General features: G+C 41.4%; 1 protein-coding gene across 3 annotated transcripts in view; it reads right to left on the reverse strand.

Moving 5' to 3' along the window:
- ASAH1 (N-acylsphingosine amidohydrolase 1) overlaps window positions 1-26,074 on the reverse strand; it is a 977,824-nt gene that overhangs the window by 168,121 nt on the left and 783,629 nt on the right. For all 3 annotated transcript variants that reach the window (XM_044062468.1, XM_044062470.1, XM_044062469.1), the window contains one exon: window positions 4,144-4,225. In XM_044062468.1, coding sequence (XP_043918403.1) covers window positions 4,144-4,225 — 82 coding nt within the window. The remainder of the gene's footprint in view (window positions 1-4,143; window positions 4,226-26,074) is intronic.

The following is a 26,074-nucleotide window of genomic DNA, read 5'->3' on the forward strand; positions in this document are numbered from 1 at the left end:
GGGATGTAGGTGCTGGGGACCAGGTGTTCTTTAGGAACCATTGCAGCTTGTGCATGTGAATTCTTGCCAGAGGTATCATGGGGATGGTTGCTACCATCAAACCCAGAAGGCGAACAAAATGCCTTGCTGTCACGTTTTGGGATAGTAGAGCTTCCTGGAAGTGGGAAGTTAAAGACAGAACCTTGTCCTGAGGTAGAAAGGCCTCCATTGTGTCTGTTCTGATTCTGCAGCCGAGGAAGATCTTGTCCTGGCTTGGGATCAGAGAGGATTTGGGGAGGTTGATGGTGAATCCTAGGTACTGCAGAAGGGAGTAGATGCTTTAGTAGAGCTTCCCTGGAGTCTGCCAGAATCAAGATGTCATCCAGATAAGGGCAAATTTGTATCCCTTGAGTTCTGGCTGGGGTGAGGCACTGTGTAAAGACCATGGGGGCCGTGGATAAACCAAAGGGCAAGGCAGTAAATTGGAAATGAGAGGAAGGGCCAGAGAAATGCAGGAATTGTCTTTGGGAACCCCTGATGGGTATGTGCAGGTAGGCTTCCTTTAGGTCTAGGGTGACCATGAAGGCCTTGGCTGGAATGAGAGGCAGCAAGGTGGGGAGAGAGAGCATTTTGAAGGAGGGTACCTGAAGATGTAGGTTTAGAAAGGACAGATATAAGATGGGTCTCCAGGGGCCATCTTTTTTGGGGACCAGGAGGAGATGGGAGTAAAACCCTTTTCTTTCTTGTCCTGGAGGAACGGGCTCTATGGTGTCTAGCTATAGAAGATCTGCCAGAACTTGTGGCATGAAATGGGCCTGGTTTTTGGGGAGGGAAGGGATGCCTCTTCTGGGTGGCTTCTCTTTCCAGGATAGGAAGTACCCTTTTTGGATAATGTTTAAGACCCACTGATCTGAAGTGATGGATTGCCACAGGGGGAGACGGTGGGAAAACCGGGCTGAGAGGGGGAGATGAGCAAGGCAGTCATGCATTACTGAGGCCATCCTCTGTCCTGAAAGGGGTGCTTGGGTTGCTGTGGTGGAGCAGAGCAGCTAGATGGCTGCGCAATATCTTAGGCACAAACGATTGACAAATAGCGCAGGAGTGATCGTGTTCCTGGCCTAGGCAAAAAACACCTGTCATGGGCGTCCTTGTGGGGTATCTGGCGCCTGCACTGGCACTTTCCTTTTTTTCCTGACATCAGCTAAAGGCTACAACAACCAAGCGTTAGCTATAACAATAGTCAAAAATAAGAAAGATTGAAACCCAACGGGCTACTTATGTTTAAGATGCGACGTCTGTGAAGAAGCAATTGTACGATGTGAATGTCATCTATGGCTGAAAAGTTCTGGGGATTGTGCATGCAGATGTCACATTTAAGGCCCCTTAGTTTACGACCTTACATGTGACATCCCACGCACACTACAGCAGCCAAGCTGAAGCTTTTGTATAGAATCTGACGTACAAGTCGCCTGAGGGCAGGAAATCCCACAGTTAGAATACTGCAACATAGGAATAGGAGGACATCTTTGGAATCCCCAAGGTCCACAAGAACTTGCAGAACCCCCCCACCCACTGAGGCCTATTGTAGCATCACATGGCTCAAAAACACAACCCTTAGCCATGTTCATTGACTCTTGTTAAAGCCATTTTATGGATTACACCAACACATCTTAATAGATTTCCTGCCTAAGTTAGGACAGGTTCCCTTTGATGCCAACTCTACTTTCATGACCATAGATGTTAAAGATCTTTTCTCAGTTATACCCCACCAAACAGGTTTAACCTGGTTTGAAGCAGTTTTGATGGAGTTGGATTTTTTGAATGCCAATGACTTTAGGCTGATTTTGGAAAACATGGAACTTATTTTGGACAACAATTTTATCTATTTTCATGCTGAATATTATAGAATATTGGAGAGGGTAGCAATGGGCGCAGTATGCACCCCAATTTTTGCTAACTTGGTTCGCTTTTATTGGGAGACACATTTTGTGTTTACCAGTGATTTATTTTCAAAAATATTCATGCCCATTACTCCACCGTTATTTGGACGACATTTTTGTGTTGTGGGATGGTACACCTGAGTCAACAACAGTTTTTATGCAATTTCTACACTCCACTACCAGTTTCGTGTTCTTTACCAGTTCAGTTGACACTGAATCCATTACATACCTAGATGTACTTATTTCTAACGATACAGACAAAAGTGAATATGTGTCTCAAATACACAGAAATGAATATTTTTCAAATTTGTACATACACTTTAAAATTAACCACCCCCTCTCCCCAAAAAAGAATATTGTGAAGGGTCAAATGGTGAGGGCAGCCCGGATGACTTCCAACGAACACGTTCTGAGTAGGGAATTAGAGTTTGAGAGCTTATTTTTGGCTCAAGATTACCCCAAACAACTTCTTGATAACATCAAGAAGAAAATCATAGATGGTATGGGATTTAAATATTACCCCTTGATTAGGGGGAAGCCTATAGCCATTAATAACATTACTGCTATGTCAGCTGACACTCAGAAGACCCTGGAAATAGGAGTAACACAAGATGTTTACAGTTTAGGCAAAGGAACCACTGAAACCAAGGATATATACTGTGTGCTGGGGTATAAAGATTCTTTGTTAATCTAAGAAATTATTCTTAAGTTCTGGAATATGTTTGCCATGATGCCCAACACTCTCTCAGTTTTTCAATATTCCTTTAAGGTTAGTTATAAGAGACGTGCCAACCTTAAGAACTTGTTTGGTAATGCATCTCAAGTTAATAACGTTACACCACACAAAAATAAGGGTACTTTCAGATGTGACAGTTGTGCACTGTGTTGGATGGTGGTCAGTAACACTGAGTTATTTTTACTAAGCATGGATAAGTTTATTCCTACTGATGGACACTACAATTGTGCCTCTAAAAGAATAGTATACATGGCATATTGTACCATCTGTTATGCATTCTACATAGGCAAGACTGAGAGATGTCTTAAACAGAGAATATATGAGCACTTATATGAACTAAATAGGGGCAAAGACACCAATGCCCTATACAGACATCATTTAGTTTGTCCTTCAGCCAAATTTAAATTCTGGGTGATACAGCAAGTTCATATTCCAGAAAGGGGTGGTGAGTGGGAAACCAGATTGGAATATCAAGAGATGGTATGGCAAATGTTTTTTGATGCCTGTGTAAACCCTGGTTTAAATGACCACCTTTCTATAGTTCCTGTCTTGAAACAGAAAGCAAACATTTTATAACATATTTGTTGTCATGTATTGGAGATTCTAAACATTTTTGTAAATAATATCTGTGTACATATTTTTTTTAAACATTTGTAAATATTTTTACCAAATTGTGTTGCGCATATGTGTATACATGTTAAACAATAGTACACAAGTTTCTGTGACGTTTCGTTCAATTTTCAAACATTGTATAATTAACTTACAACCACTGACATTCAGGTTTTGATTATTTTAACAGTTTGTTTGTGACAATACACCATTCTGATGACGTCTCCGTGGGTGAAATGAAAGTGCTTATTTGGTGTGGATATTTTGTATTAAACTTTATACCATATTGGTTTGGCTTGGCCTTGTCTTTGCCTACAGGTGTATGGACCTTTACTGGCTTTCCTTAATGCACCTGCTGTGGAGTATTTGCATTTGTATTGTTTACAGCATTTCCTGTGGTTACAAACAAGAACATACTGGAGAGACAGATATGTATTCCAAAGGTTCCCTGCACTATAGAAAAAGGCTCCCCATCTATTTAAAACAGAGTTCAGTCCTGACCCTATTCAAATGAAACCTTGACAACTGAAAGGGAAATTGAAAATTTACCTCCCAGTCTGGTCCCCATGTCCCCCTTATGGACATAGGCCATCAATAAGAAAATTATCATCCTAACTAACACCCCCCGCCTACAAATCCTTAGCTACATTCCCAGTAACATGCCCCTCCCCTCATAGACACCCATGATACTCAGGACCCAAATGGTTTGGGGTACATGGCTAGGATATGGGCCCTGATGTTCATTAGCCTAGTAACAGCCTACGAATCTATGAACAGCTCCCAGCAACCCTACTTACACTGCCCTGGATTAAACATTTAATGTTCCTCCAAATGTAACCTGATTTATGAGACTCAAGGGAGAAGCAGATTTAAGTTTACCTTGTAGCATTTTCCAGGACTTGCCGGGTAAGAAATCCCATCCACATACCATCTCTCTTGCCCAAAAGCCATTCAAGGATACCTAAAATAAAAGTGGACAATTTTTAGAATATCCATGTATATTTAACTATCATCAATATGTTTAACCGCTTAACTAAAGTAAAGTATTAGTCTACAGTACTGGTCTGCATTTATCTGTACATCTTTTTGTAAGTGTATATCTGTTTTACCAAATCTCACATCAAGCAGACATACAGAAGGAAACTGCAAGCAACACCTCTTAACAGTATCAACAAATTCATCTTCAGATATAAGATCAACATTTAGGTAATCTTAAAAGACCAGAATTCTTCGACACCAAGACTATATTATGTCAGGCTTTACTCCAATCATCATCTTGCATACTACAGCTTAACCTATAACCAAATTATATCCATTTACGTGCTAAACCCATAATACAGAAAACAGGCTGAAAAGATATGCTTTGCTAAGCAATCACAGTACACTAAAGACAGGGGAATTATGGTGATGGGACAAGTAACTAACTGCAGCATACACTGTTATTTGTGCACATTGCCCATACAAGCACTTTCGAGTTTAAGTGCTTCAAACTAAGCACTTTGCAAACATTTATAAACAGAATAAAACAAATACAAACAAGAACACAACAATGTAGAATAAAATAGTGCATTAAAATGATAAAAATACAAGTAATAACAAAGAGTACATATTCATACCAAAAAGCAGAGACTAAAATCAATAGATAAAGAGCACCTAGTTAAAAGTGAGGTCAAAAGAGGTAACACATTAATAGGCACTTAAAACTGATTTGTGTGAGGAAATATTATATATTATAAAAAGTATATTCCAGTGACAAAAACCTTGAAAAGCAAAAAGGCACAGGTGCCAGACGACCCCAGACACACCTAAGGAACTGTCAGCATCCCCCGGGTGAATGACAGCATGCAGCAGGGCAGCCAAAACAAGGCAGAGAGATCTCATGGACAGGGAAGCCCAAAGTCATGCAGGACTAGAAAAATAATGGTCAGAAAGTTAGAAGTGATCTGCTGTCCAAAATGCAGCCAGTGTAGCTCATGCAGAAATTGTATAATATACTGGTACTGTCATGCAGCTTTAAGTTGCTGTGCCACAACATTTTGAACTAGTTGAGTAGTTGTATACACAGGGCATTTCAGAACTCCAGGTGGGATAAAAACAGGGCATGAACCATCACAGGAAAGCCTGTTGGTGGAATAAGTTATTTAACAAAGGCAGTGTTCCTGCATTTTATGCAGTGTTGTATCTAGTACATTTCTATATGCATGTTTCATACTACAAAAATGACAAATTCCATTTTCATCTTGAGGGAAACAGGTCCTTTCTTTTTGACATCAGTACTTCTAACCTCTACCTAGTTGAACATTAGTTGGCAGGCAGACTTCATATCAGAAACATTGGGTTGTTTTCCACCAGTGACTCTCCACAGAAAAACAACAGGAATGGCATCAGTGCGGATGCAATCCACCCAGCACTGTCACCCAACTAGGACTATCCAAATGCAGTTATACTTCTGGTCAATACAGACAAAAGGGTAGTGCTAGTAACTGAAACAATGCCCCACCTTCATGTGAACCTATGTTTATTCTCAAACCTTGTTGACTACTTCAATTGACCAATGCTCATAGAGTATGTAAATACTGGGAAAATACATTTCACATAAACTATAGAGTCAGATTAAAATTATCCTCTACGTGAATAATGTCTGTGTGTAATTATTCATAATGTTATGTTATAATACTGTAAAAGATTAAAGGAGCTGGATAGTTAGAGCTAAGATGCAGACAAAGACCTTCAGTCAAAGTGAGGAAAAACTTATAGCACTTGTAATAATCAAGAGTGTTGAAGTGAGGGTGCATTACACACAGTGTCCTCATGATATGACTACAGCCTTACATGCAAACTTCAGCAAAATGGAAAACTTGGTATCAAGGCAATATTAGCAGCAACATGCCTATACCCCCAGACTCAAAATAAGTGCTACAGCTGTACAGTACATAAATACAAAGAACATTTCTTTTAAGAGTTTTTTTTTTTCAAAGAACTTTTAACATGAACAAATACCTCTGCCAGAAATATACAAAGTATTCCTGCCACTCAGCTGATGTACAATGGGACCCTCCTTGGTGACTCCTATGCCTAACTTCAGCCCTTCCACTGATCACAATCATGCATTACTCCCAGCTGATCCCATGCTTGGGGTTCAGGTGCTTAGTGCTCACCTGATTCCATGTGCCTATTAAATGAATGCACTTAAGACTCTGAACCCACCCATTTGCTCTCAGTCACTAAATAACAGTCCTTGCACTCAAACATTAACGACTATTAGATACCTTCACTGCTAGCAAAAATATAAAAGTATATACTTGCTTTACTGACAGTGAACTCTAAGAAATGAGGCCATACACAAGGAAAAACAGGAGGATATATAACCCATTTAGCAGGAGGATCTATATAACCCATTTAGCAGGAGGATCTATATAACCCATTAAGAAAGATCCATTCATAAGGCAACTGTTACAGCAAAAGAAATTTGCTGTATCTGGCATCATAGCCTCTCCTTGCTATGTCCTGTAACTTGGAGGAATTATAAGCAGTACTCCATGTGAAGGAAAATGCTAGAGGACAGCTGAAGGACAAAGGTTCAAAGTGTATATATGCTAAAAAAACCTGACTTATGGAGTTGTGGTTGAGCCAGTGCTTGGTGAATGTAGGTATCAAAGATTAAATAATCATGGTACAGACGCATGCAATGAGACACTCTTGATGGGTACAGGAGGTATCATCATGCTTATCCCCAACAAAAGACAGTGATTATTAATGTCTTTATTGTATCTGCTTCTTACACATAATATAATTATTGAATTTACAGTCTGATTTCTACAGTCCTTGATGCTCAAAATCTACTAAAATTGTTATCATGCAAGAAATAAAAACAAGATTTTTTTCCAAATGGGTTATATAACCATATTTTGAAAACCAGACCAAACTGATGAGGTTACAATAACTTGCACTGAACTTCTCATGAACTATGTCAAGAAAGAACTGAAGATGTGGGCAGATAGAAGTCATTCTTATACTACAGATGTCCTGACAGTCAAGTGTGAGAGTGTTCCCCTGGCCTATAGGGTTGAAGGAGCAAAACTATGGAATTTAGGCCAGACATTATAGTCCTTCTACAGCAGAAGTCCAAAGTGTTATTACTGCAACAGTGTACTATATAGACACAATGTTTGGATAATTTCTCATATTACCGGTACTTGAAACAGCTAAAACAACTAGAGACAGAGCAGGAGATTTACATCAGCATGACTATCTTACTTAGATGGCATATTATTTCTGTCTGAGCTACTGATCAAGCATTCAAAATTATGGTAAAGATACCTCAAACATAGTCTGGTTTACCTTTCAGGAATATGTTTATAGCCTTAGCAAACTTTCATAATGTAGCAGCCATTTTGATTTCAAAATGGAGTGCCCTCCAAGTGAGTGATCCAAGGACTACAAATAAACTGGGGGTAGATTGTGGTGAGTGCTACAGTAAGTCAGGGTCAAACACAGCACTGCTAGTGAATCTAGATGGTCAGTCTCATATTCTGTTATAATGATATGCAATGACTCAGTGCTGCACTATTTTATGAATTAGTCCACACAAGCATAGCATAGCATTAGACTTGACTCAGTCAGCATCTACCACTGTCATAAAGTTGTGCTCCTTATATGAGGCTCCAGAAATTATCTGACAATCTGTTTTGAAATGTCTGTAGTTTGAAGGTTCACTTATTTGAAGCTCCAGCAATGATGTGCAGGGTGTAATGAAAGTGGGAAAGAGCAATTATTTGACCAAAGTCTCCCTAGATTCTCTTGCAAACAGAGCAGAGACTGTAACGCAAGATACCATAAATGTCTGGGCTTTTGCAATGAATTTAATGACATGTAAAGAATAAATCAGAGAAACATCTAGCTTTAATCCCAGGTATTTGTAGGCTCTCTGCTTGCACTCTGTTGGGATTAAGTAGGCAACCTGTTTACAAATGCAAGTTTTTGCTTCATCCTTTTGTTTCATCCAAGCTGAACTTTAAGCCCAAGGTTTCCAGATCATTATAAATCTGTCACAGTAGCAAAAAGCCTGGATTCAATACTGTTGTTAACTTTGCTGGACTCCCATTGACTATCATCTTCAAAGGATATGCAGTATACACTGACCAGGCCGTGTGTGTATACTGACGAGCATTAGTCCTGTGGTACTGCTTTTTCAGTACCTGGAATGAAGAATATGATAACTGGTCCACAATAACTTTGTAAAGGAAACACTGAGAGATGCCAGTAAATTCACCTTTCCAAAATTACTATTGCTGTTCAAAGCATCATATAAGCTGAAATCTTTTTTATTTTTATTTCTTTGACTGTCACTCTCTCTCTACTATGCTGACAAATATGGCAGCACAGATATTTGCCTGAAAGATTTTATCCTGTGAATAGTTCCATGTTTTGACAGTAAAATGGCATCACTGTTTTCCACAGATTTGGAACATACCAGTAGTCAATAAAATGTTAATAATATGCTGCAGGGCAAAACAATGACGGTATCACATATTTATGGATACATTTAGGGAAGATGTCATCTGACCCAGCCTAGCCATAATGGGGAAATTACGACAGATATTTGAAGATGATGGAAACGGATATTTAAGCAAAGTAAAATTACTGGGTGTAGCCAAATAAATCTTCAGTTTTGACACTGGAGCTCCTAGTATTGATACACGATGATCTCAAAGGCTGAATAATTAACTTTGCTAAGTGAGCCACTACATCATCAGGATATGTCAAAAAATGCCCTTTATACTTAGGGAAGCTTTTATCAGCTGTTTCCAACCGCTTCATTTAATGGTATCAACTTCTTTACATCATCATAGGCGATTTCCCAATAAAGCAATTTATCACTTCTTCAGGTAGTAAGCCTTTGCCTTATTGGTTTTTCTTTGGACTCTTTCTGATGCTGCAACACTGGCTATAATCCTCATAGGTTCATAGATTAATACTAGGTTAACTGCCCTTGTTGGCCATTTTAAGCCTAGCCCATATGCTTTACTATACTTATATTCTCTCCATGATCCTTTATGACTTGAAAAGGTAAAACAGATCTCTGGGGTGATCTTTGGTACAGGAATACCATTTATACATTCAAATTTATAATTGGTTAGGTTACTTTTTACTGCATTTCCTTGCCACAAACTGTTACTGGCTTGACCACTTCTGGCCAAATTTGACATTGCTACCTGCTCAAAAGTGTTTTTTTTTTTTTTTTATCCAATTGCATTTTCTGTGTCATTTAAAGTGCATTTACTGTTGACTTGTTTCCTCTGCCCAGTTCTGCTCATTTGGGATACTACTATTTTATTATTTTATTTATTTATTTTATTAATAAGAGTATTAATATTAATAAGAGTAGGAAATTTGCTTGAGGTTCTGGGCATTCTACTTGCTCAAAACTTAGTTTACAGCTGCTTTTCTAACTGGCTGTAGCATACTCCTTTAACTGTGATGCATAGTAGAACCTTCTGCAACTGGACTGACCTGTTCTATCCAGACCTGACCTTGCTACCATTCCCAGAGACATCAGGGAAGGGTCCATACTTCACCTAGTTCCATCTCTGTGCTTTTAAAGTACAGCTAATTCTAATATGTTAATGCTGTTTACTGTGCCAGAGTTGTACTAAACTGGGACACTTTCTAATTTTTTTTTTTTGGTCAGACTAGGAAAGCTGCTAATGTATGGGCCATTCTGCTTGCTCCAGGCTTAATTTACATTTTTTTCTGACTGGTTATGTCTTTGCAGTGTAACTTTTTAACTGTGCTGCCTATCAAGATCTGCTGCTTCAATTTGATGGGCTGCTTTGTGCTGCATTTTCTTGCTACACATTGCCACTGGATTGACCATTTTTAAGCAGATTTGACTTTGATGTTTAAATGTGTAATCTGGGCATTCTGCACTGCATAGACACAACTAGTTTGTTTTACGTCTTTTGACATTCTCCACACTGATCTTGATTCTTTACCTTGTCTATACAGTTGCCAAATGTCACTACTGGTAGTAGATGGCTTTATGTTTTGCTGAATTGCATGCTGCTGCTTTTTTTTGTTTTAAACACTAAGTACGTTGTTGCTTCCACCTTGGCTGCACTATGTTGTGCACATTAGCTTGCTCTTTTCCTTCTACCAGACCAGCCAGACCAGTTCACAGCCATCCTCAACAGCTATCGAGATCTACATTTCCCCTCTGTACTTCGGTCACTTACTGACAGTAAAGTACAGTTATGTACACTTACCATAAATGTAGATGTTCAAGTGTATTCACTGTTGCAGTCAATACATTTGGGTTATCTGCTTGCAGGTAGCCCTCAGTCGGCCTGATTAACAAAGTCTTGGGTCCTGCGTCGGTTGCTGTCCCTTCTTCCATGACGTTAGGTCATCAGAGGGATAAAACATGCAGCCGACGCCATTACATCAGTATTTCTTGCCCCAGATGTTAGGTGCCCCCCTAGTAAGAAGCAATTAAATATAAAAATACAAAGATATACCTCCAACAAAAAAGCAAATACACCAAAAAGGCTTTTAAGCATAGTAAAGGAAAGTAGAGGTATAGTCAAAAGAAGTTAGGGGGCTGGAGGGAGGGTAATCAGGACTGCAACAGTGAATACACTCGAACATCTACATTTATGGTATGTGTACACAACTGTACTATGTTTTTCATGTTTCACTGTTGCAGTCATTACATTTGGATAGATTCCAAAAACTATGGTTGGGAGGAGGAATTTAAATAGCATTAGGGCCAGCTATAAGTCCCTGCAAGACTGCAGTGGCAAAGCCAGCTCAGGATTTAGAGAAAATTGGCAAATGATAATGCTTGGTGAAAGTATGCACAGAACTCCAGGTAGCAGCTTCTAGGATGTCCCTTGGTAGGGACCCCTCTGAGAAAGGCTGTAGAGGTAGATGCAGTCCTGGTGGAGTGAGGTCTGATCCCCTGGGGGATAGATTTTCCATGGTGCTTATAGCAGAAATGAATGCAATGGTTTATCCATTTAGAAATGGTTTGCTTTGAAATAACCTTCCCCTCTGCCCCTGCAGCAAATGCCACCAGCAGTAGTTCAGATTTCCTTTGAGGTTTAGTCCTGTCCAAGTAGCATCTAAGTTGACTGTGCACATCTAAGGAATACGGTATCTGTTCCCCTTTATTCTGTGGATTGGGAAAGAAGGTTGGCAAATGAATGGATTGATTAAGAGCCACACTGGATACCACCTTGGGCATGAAGGATGGATTGGTTCTGAGGGACACCCTGTCCGCATGAAAGATGATGAAAGGCTCCACTGTCATGAGAGCCTGTAATTCAGATACCCTTCTAGCTGAAGTGATTGCTAAAAGGAAAGCGGTTTTCCAAGAAAGAAATTTTCATAGGTTCATAGGTTCATACTAGGCTATCTGCCCAAGGGCATTTATAAGCCTAGCCCATAGTTATGTGGCTTTCGCCACCCCTTTAGTTTGAATAAAAACTATGCCTATCATTTTGCTGTGCCTCTGTCAAGCAGTGACGCTGAAGTAATCCCTGGGGTATATCTGCAATCTCCCATCCATTGGTCAAGATTCCTCTTGAACATGACCAGAGAGGTGCTCTGCCTCACATGTACCGGGATTTTGTTCCACAGCATAGGGAGTCTCTGGGTGATGAATCTGTCCCTCCAGCACGTTCTATTTATAACCGTGTCAAGGTTTAAGTCTCCCGCCCTTGTGGTTCTGAGGGATCTAGATTTTTTGAGGTGAAGCATATTCATCAAATCTGGGTTTGACATGGCCTTATATGTCAGGCACAGGTCACCTCTGAGCAAGCGGTATGAGACTGAATAGAGCTGGAGTTCTTTCAGTCGGGCAGCATAAGACATATTTTTGAGACCCTTTATCCTTTTGGTGAGGAACTTTTGGGGCCTTTCAAGCTGCAGCAGGTGTCTGGTCAGATACATTCGAGCGGGCATTGTACTCAATCATAGGTCTAATAAGTGATGAGTACAGGGGACGATAACCTCCCTTGATCTAGATGTGAATCCCTTCACGATCAGGTGGGTGATATAGAAGGTTTTCCTAACTACTTTAGCAACATGAGTGTCAAGCGAAGGCTACTGTCAACCTGGGTCCCCAGATCTCTGATGACTTTTCTGTGCTCAGTGGATTGCCACCTATATGGTAGCTAGGGGTAGCCTTGTTTTTCCCAAAGGGTATGACTATGCATTTTTGGCGTTTAACTTCAGGCCATGGCTCTGGCACCAGTTATCCATTTCTGTGAGGCCCTTCTGGAGGATATCTGTGTCAGATGTGTTTTCGACTATGGCCCAGTTTGCAGTCATCTGCAAACTTTGTCAGCCATAACCCTCCTGTGTTTGCTTGTACTTCAGAAAAGTAGATGCCGAACAAGAGTGGACCCAGGACTGAGCCCTGTGGGACACCACTTGTGACAGGCTTTGAGTCTGACATGGCTCCAGCAACTCTGACCCTGTGGGTTCTGTCACTTAGCCAGTTTGCAACCCATCTTGTGATGTATGGGTTTACATTCAAGCTGATGAGTTTTTCGATGATACCTGAGTGGGGTATTGTGTCAAGGCCTTTGCCAGGTCGAGGTAGGCTGTATGGACTGCCTTTCCCTCATCAATGGCCTTGGTGACTGTCTCGAAAAAGTCAACCAAGTTTAAGAGGCAGGATCTGCCTTTGACAAAGCCAAACTGAGTTGGATCCAAAGTCTGCAAGTTCCCTATGTCTTTATTTATGAGTTCCATTATGATCCTCTCCATGGCTTTGCAGATAAGGCTTGTCAAGCTAATGGGGCGGTAATTTCCAGGGTCTGTGGAAGCACCGCCCTTATGAAGTGGGACCACAGTCGCAGTGCGCCACTCCTTGGGTACGTATCCTGAGGTGAGGCTAAGATTAAACAGCTGTCCTAACTGTGGGTTTAATTCCTCATTGAGTTCATGAAGCACACAGCCGGGGACACCATCCGGTCCCATGGATGCTGTGTTTTTTGCCTTAGTGAGGGCAGTTCTCACCTGGGCGTTGGAGATGTTTGGGGGCTACAATCCTCTGGAATAGATATCTCTCCTTTGGGGGGGGGGAGAAGTTTGCACTGAACCTCTCAGCCAGTATGTTGGCAATGTGTGTAGGTTCAGTAATTTTCACATCATTTTGAACTAATTCTGAGCATATCTGGGAGTTTCCTCCTAGGTTTCTAACATAGCTAAAGAAGGCCTTATGATTCTCTTTAGAGTCCTTGGCGATTTTTCTCTCAAAATTTGCCTTGGATGATTTTATGAGAGCTCTTAGTTTTTTACTTATAATGATCAAAGGTGTCTTACCTTTCAAGGATTTTGCTCTATCTTGTAGTAGCTTCCTCCTTTTGTTGTAGAGCTTGTTTATGGCTGGGGTCCACCAGACTGGACGCTTGCCTTTGGTACAGAGAGTCTTAGTTTTGTTTGGGATTGCCTGATCCATGCAGTCCTGTAGGTGCTGGTAGAAGGCATTTGTAAGTGATTCAGCGGTTTGAGTAATGTTTACCACTGGCTCAGGGGCCTTAAAGGAGACCACACTAGTTTTTAGAAGTGTGAAATCGGCTTTTGAGAAGTTTTTCACTGTGGTCTTTTTGTTTCAGGTGGGGCGGGATGAGGACCTCCAGCGAGATTAGTTTATGATCTGATCTCACCAGTGAGGGGTATACTTCGGTGTTGAACATTTTGATCCCATGTTCGTGATGATGAGATCAAGTATGTTTTCTCCTCTTGTGGGGATGGTGACTAGTTGTTCCATGGCATTTGAGTTTATGAACTCCAGGAATCTTTGGGTTAGAGTGTTCGGGCTTGAGTAGTGTTCCCAGTCTATATTAGGGTAGTTAAAGTCACCTAGTATGATGGTGTTTGGAGATACATTTATCCCTCCAATGTTTTCAGGAAGGCCATGTGAGGTTCCTGAGTTTGAGAGGGTGGCCTGTAACATGCTACAAATTGCAGAGCAGTCTTGCCTATGGTTAATTGCACCTGGATGGTCTCCGATGCATCATGCGTTGCCACCAACCTTGAGGTGTGGGTGTCCTTTATGAATATGGACACCCCTCCTTTCTTGGTGTTGTCCGGATTTTGGGGCGGAACGCATGATATGAGGTGAAACCTGTTAGTGCTGGGGTGCTCTCAGGAGCCTTGAACCAGGTTTCTGTCACAGCACAGACATCGATGTTCTCCATATTGAGAAGGGCCTCGAGTGCGTGCATCTTGAGATTGAGACTTCTGGCATTGAGCAGCATTACCCTTAGTTTTTTCCTTTTGGTGTTCTAGGGTGGTAGGTTTAGAATTTGAGCCTTGCCTAAAAAGGCACTATGGGGGTGGCAAGAGCCTTTGCCAATATCCGGAAGCCCAGGGGTGACAGGTGCAAGCCGTCCCTTGCGAAGCAGCGTGGCTTGTCCAGCATGTCATCCCAGGCAGACAGACATTGGATCCCCTTTGAATGACACCAGAATTTAAGCCAATTATTAAAGCTGATCATCTTATCACTGTATTGTGGCATCATTCTAGGTGAAGGTAGGATACTGCTCAAGGTCAGGGTCATACCTGCCTGGGCTACATAATCAGAGAGCTCCTCGATGTCCCTTTTCATGCAGTCCAAGGAGGTACGTCTCAGGTCGTTGACACCAGCGTGGACAATGACTGAGTCTTACTTGTACCTGCTGTTGAGAGACCTGAGTGCTTGCGTTATGTGGCGGATTCTAGCGCCTGACAGGCAGCTTACTGTGACCTTCTCTTTACTCAGTCTGGTGAGCGGGACGTCAGTGTGTCTGACTATGGAATCACCAATGGCAAGTGTGTCTGGCATTTTGTTTGGCCTTAAGGGCTGTGACTGTTTGACACTCTGACTGTGTGGTCTATGTGTTGCATGTGTTGGGTCGTGAGGTGGTAGTTGTTTGGGTGTCTGCTTTGGTGGCCTCTGCTGTTTTGGTAAATTTTTGATCAGAGCCTCCGAGTATGTCTTTGTGTGAGTATGTGTATGATTTGAAGTTGTGATGGTACCATGTGTGACTGGGTATGTATTGTGTGTGGTTACCTTCTCCTCCTGTCTGGTCTTGCCAGTCCTATGTTGAGAGAGCTCAGCCTCCAGTTTGGCCGTATAGTTGCATCTCTCGCATGTATTTGTGTTTTGTGGGAGAAGGAGAGGATTGTCTGTGTACATGAGGCAGTTGTAACATTGCCTCAATATTCCCAGGTTCACCAGTTGAGCTGGAGAGGACACTAGCAACTGATCCCTCGACATACTAGAAGTAGTAGATAGAGACTTTCAAAGGACGGGGGAAGTGGGTTTTAGGCTGGTGGGGTACTATCTATAATAAGAGTGCTTTATCAAGGTGCAAGTACTGTAGGAGTAAGTGCTAGGCTTTACAGATAGAGAATAGTCTACTTGGGAATCAAGTAGAGATGAACTTTTCAGTTATAGGATATGCTGGTTAGATCAGCAGTACAGCTCGAGGAAGGTAGTTTTAAGGGAAAATTGGAAGAGTGGAATTTAGATGGCCCAAATAGTTTAACCTTGTTTAACCGCCGCTGCTCTTGTGTGCAACAGTGGTAACTCCGCGCTAAATCGCGCTTACGCGCGTTTAGCGTGTTTTATAGCAGGGGGCTGAAGGGAGCTAGGAATTTTAAGTCTGCAGTAGCAGCTGGCTCGAAAGGAGGCAGAGTGAGTTTCTCCAAGATAAAGTTAAGGTCCCAGGCTGGAGTTGGAGCTCTCTTGGTCTCAAATTTTTGGCCCCTCTGAGGAACTGCTTGAGCAATGGATGAGAGAAGAGGGGAGGTTCTGTGTTATAATGAGCTGAAATGGCTGAGGCATGAATTTTAATGGAGGAAAAAGACAGGCCCTCGTGAAGCATCTCAGTTAAATATTGTAAAATCTGAGGTAAATTGGTCACTGCTGTGCTCATCCCTTGAGAATGGTTCCAGGCACAGAATCTTTTCTATTTTTCAGCATAAGATTTTCTAGTACTAGGCCTCCTTGCCTCTAAAATGATATCAGTCACAGGTTTGCTGAGGGATGGTAAAGGAGAGATTAAGTAATTAGCCAGGCTGCAAGGTTCAGTGTTAGAAGTTGAAGATGCAGAATCTGGTTCACCTGCTGAGACAGCAGGGAAGGAGTCTGAGGCAGGTACCATGGAGATAACTGGGACACACTGTGCAGGAGGGGGTACCAGTGTTGGTACGGCCAGTCTGGAGCAATCAAAATCATCCTTGGTTTGTCCCGTTTGATCTTTAGTAGTACTTTGGAGAGCAGAGGGGGAGGGGGGGGAGGCATAGACTGATAGGTTTTTCCAGCTGACGGACAGAGCATCCACTTTCAAGGCTTGTTTGTGGGGAGTCCTTGTGCAAAATTTGCCCAATTAGTAGTTCTGGGGAGAGGCAAACAGGTCTATATCTGGGATCTCCATTTGCTTGTCAACATGTTGAATATCCTTGGTTCCAGTTTCCACTCGTGTGGGTCCATGAGTTTTCTGCTTAGTTCGTCTGCCAGTGTATTTAATTTTCCTGGCAGGAATTGAGCTTGTAGGTGCACTTGGTAGCTCAAGGCTGTGTTCCACAATGCCATGGCTAGTCTGCAGAGGGGGGTAAGAATGTGTACCCCCCCCCCTGCTTGTTTATGTACCACATAACAGTGGTGTTGTCCGTCTTTACCATTAGTTGTCCTGGAAGAATGTGGTCCTTGAAGGCTGTCAGACCATTCTGTACAGCTAACATTTCTTTTTGATTGATATGCAGGTGCATTTGACTTGGGTTCCATTTGCCCTGAATGCACTTCCCTGCCAGGTGAGCCCCCCCATGCATAGTCTGATGCGTCTGTTGTTAGGGTTTGAGCAGCAGGGGGTGATGTGAAAGGTAGTCCCTTGTTTTGGTGGCAGGCCTCTGCCCACCAATGGAACTCTAGGCGTAGTCAAAGTATGATAGGAATCATTGTTTCTAGGTCTTGAGAATGTTGACACCATAGGCTTTTTAGATACCACTGTAGTTTCCTCATATGCAGTCTTGCATATGGAATTAGAAGAATGCAGGAGGCCATGAACCCCAAGGCTTGCAGTATTTGTCTTGCAGATAGCAGGGTTTTTGTGGCCACTTGTTTGAAGTAGGTTGTCAAATGAATTTGTTTCTCTGGCGTGAGGTAAGCCATCTGGGAAGTTGTATTCAAGCTTTCTCCCAGGAATATAATTTGTTGACAGGGTACCAGGTGTGATTTGTTTTCATTTATGGTGTACCCCAGACAAGTTGGAACCCTTTTTACAAAGGGCAGATGATTCAAAAGTATGTCCTGGCGTTCTGCCTGAATTAGACAATCATCCAGGTATGGGTATATTTGAATATTTCTTTGCCTTCAAAATGCAATAACTGGAGCTAGGCACTTTGTGAATACCCTGGGCACAGTAGATAAGCCAAAGGGCAGTGCAGAGAACTGATGGTGTGTTTAGTCTGCTTTGAAGCATAGGTATCTTCTGCAAGATTCCCTGATTGGGATGTGCAGGTATGCTTCTTTTAAATCTATTGTTGCCAACCGGGCATCTTTGCCTAGCATAGGAGGTAATTCAAGAGTCAGCATCTTGAATTTTGGAATCTCCAAAAAAGGTGTTTAGAGTAGACAGGTCCAGGATAGAACGCCATGAATGGTCTTTTCTGGGTACCAGAAGTCTTGAATAGAAACCTTGTCCCTTTTCCTCTCTACGGGTACCAGTTGAATAGCCCCCATGCTTAAGAGAGAAAGTACTTATTTTTGGGCCTCTGCCCACTGATTTGGTGGTAGGTCTGGCCACCCGCTTGGTGTTGGCAACGTGTGGAAGTGAAATCTGTATCCCTGGGACACTATATTTAAAACCCATTTGTCCTGGGTAATGAGTTCTCAATTTTTTGCATGAAGAGCAATCTTTCCCCCAAAGGGGCAGTCAGTTGATAAGTGCTTGGAAATTTTAAAAGGAAGTCATTGAGACAGTTTACCATGGGGGGGGGGGGTCTCATTATTCCCAGATTTGGAAGTGGAGGCCCCCCCACTTAGTTCTGTGTGTCCCCTGGGACTGAAACCTGGGGTTTTTGCTGTGTCTGGGTTTGGCTTGAGAAGACCTGGAAGGGGCTGGAAAGGACCAATTCTTAGAGGGCCAGTGCCTACTAAATCTAGGAGGTTGAACTTGTAAAAAATCTTTAACAGTTTGCGTAGATTTAGCTTCATCTTCCATCTTTTTAAGAACTTCCACAGCCTCGTTGCCAAACAGACGGTCCTGATTTAAAGGAACATCCAACAATTGAGCTTTAACATGATCAGACAAAGACTGCTCCTTAAGCCAAGCATGCCTTCTGAGCACAGACCCAGTAACAGCAGCCCTGCAAGCATCATCTAATGAATCAAAACCACATTGCAAAGTATGTTTTCCGACTTGTTCAGCAGAATGCATTAAATCTTGTAATTCTTTATTTTCCACAGAGTCAGGAATCAACATCATTTTCTGTTTAAGCAGTCCAATAACATGTTGCTGATACTTTAACATATGAAACTGGCAGTTTAAAGCCCTAATGGCCAAGGTTGCAGAAGTGTAAACCTTCTTACCCCATCTATCCAGCACCCTGGAGTCGCTATCAGAAGGGGTAGGATTTTTAACAGTAGAAGCCTTAATGCCCTTGGGCCCCTATGAAATAGTCTCTGGATCTGCAATAGGATTTTTAAAAAGGAACTTGTGGGTCTCAGGGACCCTGTAGTATCTATCAGGTTTTCTGGGAGCAGGAGGCAGGGAATCAGGGGCCAAACTACATTCTGAAAAGGCATCATCAACAATGTCTAGTACAGCCTATGCTGAGGTAGGAGAAGGAAATCCCTAAGCCTCTTTTTTTGAATCAGAAAAATCCTGGCTTTCCCATTGGAAATGCTCAGAGTATGTAAGGTTTCCCCAAAAGAAAAGTCCTCAGAAGAGGAAGCAGAGGGAACGGAGTCCTCTGCATCAGAGTCTTCATAAGTAGATAAGGGTAAATTCAGATCATCAGAAGAATCAGAAACAGAATCCTGATCAGAAGATTCATAATCAAGTTCAGTCCTAGGCATCTTAGACAAGGGGGGGGGGGGGGGGGTTGGCTACCTCTGATTAGAGTTATTAGATCTTCAGCCATTCTTATCACTTGTTTTTTAGGCATAGAGGCCTGAGCATGTGGCCTGGGCGTCAGTTTTTTAGGCATGGATGGAGATTTAGGCCTAAGTAAAGAAGGAGGCGTCGGTTTAATATGCAAGTCCGTAGGCCTGAATACACCCTCAGAAGCAGGTGCCTGGACAGCGGCTCTGGATCCATCCAAGGTAGAGACATCCGTGGGTTCCATAGTTGAAGCATCTCATGGCATACCGGACTCCGAATGGGTCTCAGTAGAGTCCTGCGAATCAGAAGTAGAGGGTATCAGGGGCTGGGAAAGCACCTCACTGAGTACCGGCAAACTGACGAATGGCTTAGGAGAAGTGTCGTCAGCAGTTTTGGACCTCGGCAGCCTGTCTCTGTCTTTATCTTTGCGTTTTTTTGGAATCCCAGTAGTCAGAAGGCTAACCGACGACATTTCTAGATAATTAAACAGAGAACCGAAATATTTAGAGGCGAAAATATACTGACAACGGATAGTGCGCTGATTAAATAAAGCACAAAACTGACAACAAGGTATGTCGTGGTTAGGGCCTAGGGAAGGAATACAGTATGAATGAAAATCTTTATGAGGTATTTGCTTTCTACAAGTAATGCAATTATTAACTTTTACTGACATCGGTAAGGAGCAAGAAAAAGTTTCCCCAACAGTGTATTTAGCTTTAGTTGAAGACTTCGGTTCTGAAACTCGAAAACGAAAATTTCAGGAGTTGGCTGACCGGCACTTGCGAACTGCTTCGGGCACCGCACGGCAAGAAAAACTGATGTAATGGTGTCGGCTGCATGTTTTATACCACTGATGCCCTGACGTCATGGAAGAAGGGACAGCAACCGATGCAGGACCCAAGACTTTGTTAATCAGGCTGACTGAGGGCTACCTGCAAGCAGAGAACTCAAATGTAATGACTGCAACAGTGAAACACGAAGAAAATCTATAGTTGCCTGCATCCCAGCATACAGCAAGAGTCTGATAAATCCTAGAAGAAATATGTGGCACCCAAGCCTACTATTTCTTTGAGGGATGTGTTTTGTGGGGTCTATATCACTTTATCAAAAACACAATCCATCAAATCCCTATTTATCAAACTCAGTAAATCGAATGCTAAATTCAGCAAACAATCTCTTCACAAATTTTTCCCAGGGAAAGAAACTAGTTGGCCATCATCAGGAATTTGCCCTTTTCTCCACTATGATGCGATCTCGGAGTTGGTATATTTAGTTGGGGGGGCCCTCCCACTTTGCTGGGTTTTAAATTATGTGGCTCTTGTGACATCACTAGGTTGGTCCACTAATATCTTTCACTGGGACAAAAAAATTTGCTTAAGAGATCATTCGCAGAATTTAGCTTTCGATTTATTGAGTTTGAACAGGGATTAGGTGGACTGTGTTTTCAATAAAGTGATATATACCTGTTTTGTGACATCCTAGAAGCAATAATTGTGCAACACCTGAGCCTAATGACTCTTTCAAGTGTGTTTTTGTGGCTTCTGAGCCAATGTCTCTGCACTGCACTGTACTGGTGGCAATCAAGCCTTGAATTGAGTGGTGTGTGGTAACTGAACCACTATTGGCATCTGAATTTGCTACTTTACAGAATACTGAGAGTGTGTAATGTTCAGCCCTAACCTAATTCTACTGTTATTATATGGATTTTATACATTGCTCAGTAATGTAATTGTGTAATATAACAAACTATAGCTATGTACACACCCTTAGATCTTACTGTATTTAATGTATAGTACCTATTTAGCCCTCTTGGTTATTATACTGAATTATATCAGTGTGCTACTCTTGGACTAGACTGTATGAAGCAGTTTCTTCTCTGTAGGTTAAAGTATTTGCTCCATTAGTGTTAGCACATTTTCACTTCACTTAATGCATTTGCTCTGCAGCACTGTTTATCTATCCAACACATCATCTCTACCTACTAATATGGTTCAATATTTAATTCCTGCCCTTGGTAATTCCTGTAGGTTAAGTGGTGTTGAATCAGTGCTAGTGCTTCTTCAATTCATTTAGTACATATCTTTCATGGCATGGCTTATCTGTCCCCAACACATCATTCCAGCCCTTAGTAATTCAACCCACTTGGTATAAATAGGAACCCAGTCTAACACTTCTGTTGCCAGCCTCTGAATTAGTGCAGAAACTGCCAAATGTTCACAAACAGCCAACTACCACTGGACCAACATGACATGACTTGTGAGAGATGCAATTCTGTATATAACCCTTGTACACCATCTTCTCAATTATAAATATAATTGGTAAGTAACACAAACTTACCCATATGTCCAAAAGAGCATTAAAAATCAACATACACCAAGGCATCAAATAACCACTCCCTATACCACCACAAACAAGACTAAATGCCCTCAACAGCAATCCACTAACACAACTACACCATACTCGCATAACTCAGGGGAGTCATCTGGCTGCAGACTGCAAACCTTCCATTGCAACCAAGTTTGCATGTCCAAGTAGAAAAATCCTAGCAACTGGTGACTCAGTCATCAGGCATACTGATTCTACACTCATTAAGTTGGAGAAAGGGTAACAGCTGCATTTCCAGTGTCAAGACTGACTGCATCACAAAGGCCCTTTAGTCCCTCAAACTAGACAAATATGACTTAAGACTTGGTGGTGGCTCACAAAGGTGTCAATGACCTGGGCTGCTCAACCCAAAAGGAGATGCAGAAGTGAAGCTTGTTAAGCAAGTGTCAAATGCAGGAGAGACTCTTGGCCTGAGCGGTACCCTACTCTCTCCCAGAATTAAGTCCAAATGCAAAAAAAAAAAAAAAAAAAACCAATAATAATAATAATGATAATATTAATAATAATAAAAGATAATTAAACCCTATAACAAAATCAATATCTAACTCCATTAATAACTACTAAAAACAAAAATCCTTTAACCATGCTCAAGATTTTAGTGTCTAGGAACCACTACTATAGCATGCCTGCACAAAAGGAAGCCTGTTTTAAAATATATGGGGTGTGTGTGTGTGTGTGTGTGTGTGGGGGGGGGGGGGCAACCATGTCTGTTAAACAATACCTGATTCTGCCTTTTTAATATAACCAATAGAGGGGTCCAGCCAAAGATCACAGCAGGAAATGTTTCCACTTCTTGTACCAAGTTATCTACTCTCCACTGAGATGTAGCTTCTGTCCAGGCTAGTGGCATTCCCTATTTTCCTGGGGACGTGTGTAAGCAGAAATGTTCCTCCCTTGGTTACATCCACTAGTCCCAAGCTCCCTAAACATGCAGCCACATCTTTCCCCAAGCAGATCATTGTCTATCTTTAGCTTTTATTAGCATCTTTTAGAGATAATAATTCCAGTCCTCAAGCTATAACTGTACTCCCTCCCCAAAATTACGAGTACTTTACATAAGCTCCCTAAATGTTTGCTTTGAATTTCTTAGGGAAAGTACAATGACACCAACTTCACTTTAATACCAGCAAAAAAAAAAATGCAGCAAAGTGTCCTTTAGTTTCATTAATAGTATTACAGACCCTTTCTACCAGCACCACAGTGCCTCTTCTACTGGCATTCTCCAAAGAAGAAAATGCTCCTACCTTCCTTCCAGTCCTCAACAAAAATTAATGTACTATTTGCTCCATATGTGCTTCCTGTAACATGATATGCTGTGCATATGTCTTTCTTGCATACATGACCCATTGTGCTTAGGCGCTCTACAAGTAGCACCAGGTTCAGTACTGTCCCAGGCTGTGTTAAAGTAAAAGTTTTAGAATAGGCTCATGTCATGTTTTTCTTTAGTGTGCCAAACACTGGGGAAGAACAGAGGTCTAGGATAAGTTTTCCTGATATCTGCAATACAGATGGATGGATTCACTAGGCGATGTGAAGTACTCTGAGCTCAGTTGGGTTTAAATGGAATTAAAAAAGCCAACACTAACTTTCTATGTGTTACTGGACTTAATATTGGACAGTTTATGAGAAGCCACGACATTCTTGGAAGTACAGACACAAATGCTATTATCAAAGAAAATCCACTCTAAGGGAAGGAGTGTCAAAGAATTATTTTCATTTCCAAGAAAAATAAGACACTGAAATGCATTCTTTGGAGCACTATTATTCAAAAAGCAGCCAACACCTTAAACAGTCTGTTTCACCCATACATAGGGAAATACCACTTTATCTAAATCAATTTCATACAGTTGCCCACCCCAAAAATAACGTACTCTAGCACTACCAAACCAACGCAAAAGTTGCTTGAGTTTGTTAACTCAAATGCCCTGGAAGAAATTGTTCATACCCAGACAAGAGGAAAAAACATACTAGATCTGGTCCTAACATTTCAAACAGATGCACTGCCACAACTGTCAGACCTTCATTAGTTACATCTGACCACAAATCCGTTACCTTTGAGCTGGCGCTGACACCAGAACTCACAAAGGGCAAAGTCAAACTAAAAAACTTCAAGGCAAACCATACCCTCCTAGGTTAAGGTATAAATGTATTCCAAGCCCCACCCCCAATTGGAAGTGGTAACTACACTGAAGCTTACACTAAAGCCCTGCACAATCACTTGCATAAGTGTATAGACTTGGTTGTTCCAGAAAAGATCAAAGCCAGTGCCCCAGGTAAAAACAAACTGCCATGGTGGACCTCCAGTGTCAACAAACTTTACAAAACAAAAACTGGCTGTCCCTGAAAACAAAGGTGAGACCCCAGCAATGGAAAAGCACCCACCTCAGCCTCAACAAGCAAATAAGATAACATGTCAAATCCTCTAAGGGCAACTTTGACAAAAAACTTAGCAAGCACAGCCAAAGATAACCATAAGGCCTTTTACAGCTATGTACATAGCCTAAAAGGTAGGACCCAAGCATGTACTGAACTTGTGACTAATGGTATCATACACACTGACCTGGCAGAGATAGCAAACCTGCTAGCAGATAGGTTTGGTGAAAATGTCACTCCTATATCCCCTCCAAACTTATCACAAACCTTGCCCCCAACTCCCCTCACCCTACATATCTGAAGAGCAGGTCATTAAAGCCTTGTCAAAGGCAAAAACGCAGCCTCTATGTGAACAAGCTGCATCCCAGGCTGTTTTCTAAACAAGCTAAAACATGAACTAGCATCACCATTAAATACCCTTTTCAATCACAGCTTAACAACAGGCTTTGTACCTGTGGAATGGAGAACAGTTGTTCCCCTCCACAAGGGTAGCCTAGCAATGGACCTGGGGAATTATAGACCCATAAGTCTGACCAGCCTCATATGTGAGGCCATGGAACGGACCATTATGGACCTCAAAAATCCACAAGGTAAAGTGCCCAAAATGCAACAAAAACCAACACAAACTATAAACGGGCACTCAGGAAGGACATCCAACATTCAGCAAAGGGGATGAAATAGTTTATTAATCCAGTACACACAAAACAATACAATTCACGGACCAAATCACATTAAAGTCCAACCAGTCACTGCGTTTTCATCCTTAAAAAAGACTTCATCAGATGTATCCAAAAATCTCAGAACACCATACATTTATACAATCACCAATTAAAACATAAGGATAATAATTCAATTAAAATAAATTAATACTGTCAAACAACCATAAAATATATTATATACTAAAAAAATATATGTATGAAAGTGTAAATACAAATAGCATAAATATAAATAGCAAAATATTTATTTCCCAACACAAGTATTATAAAAGACACCATTTTATTGTTCTTGTACCATATTAACTAATGAAAGAACTCCATCTAGTGGCTATAAATTACATATCAAAGCCTAGCAGCCCTAAGTTTCAACACAGGGGCTGTGGAAACTATCGTTCATACCAGGAAATCTGTTGGCTTCTAAAATAATTTGTCAATACAGTTCCCTGTATTCAATTTTTAGTTCTCATGGCCCTCTCTTTTACCCATGGGTATAGTTTCTAATACAAAAAATTAGCTGATAAACATGTCATACTATGTTTGTACAAAGCATTGTTGGAATTCTTGTTTCTAATGTCATATATATGTTCATAAAGCCTACAGAATTTCTTTTCCATTTTGCCAACATAGAATGTATTACAGGCTCCACATAATGCTATGTATATCACCCCACTAGTATTACAAGTAGCACATCCTTCACATATAACACTCTTACTTCTTGCGGGTATATAAATACATATGGACACTGGGAACAAAACCCGCACTTAAAAGTGCCCCTCTTGACTGGACCACTTAAACGTAAAACCTTACCCTTCTTCTCATCTAGATTCTTGATGTTAAGACCTTTTCTAAAAATACATTTAAAGGGGTCCCCAAAAATGTCAACGTCTGATAGACTAGCCAACTTACTCCACTCTTTGGCCATTATATTCCTAATAACCCCAGCATCTCCATTAAAACATGTCACAAAGGCATGTTCGTATAACCCTTTTTCCTGAGGGGGTTATTAGATTCAACCATACACAGTTCATCCATTCCTAGTAGGGGTGCAAATCTATTCGGTCTACCTCGTATAACCTCTTCCCTAACTTCATGTAACAAATCATCAAGGTACCCTCTCTCTTTAAACAACTTTTCTAGAAAACTACACTCAGTCAAGAAATCTTCATCCTCAGAGGACATTCCACTGCCCCACACTAACTGTCCTTTCACTATCCCTCTTTTTTGGTAAAAAAGGTG

The sequence above is a fragment of the Protopterus annectens genome, chromosome 2.part1 (genome assembly GCF_019279795.1).
Source record: "Protopterus annectens isolate FY-2018-M chromosome 2.part1, PAN1.0, whole genome shotgun sequence".
Lineage (NCBI taxonomy): Eukaryota > Metazoa > Chordata > Ceratodontiformes > Protopteridae > Protopterus > Protopterus annectens.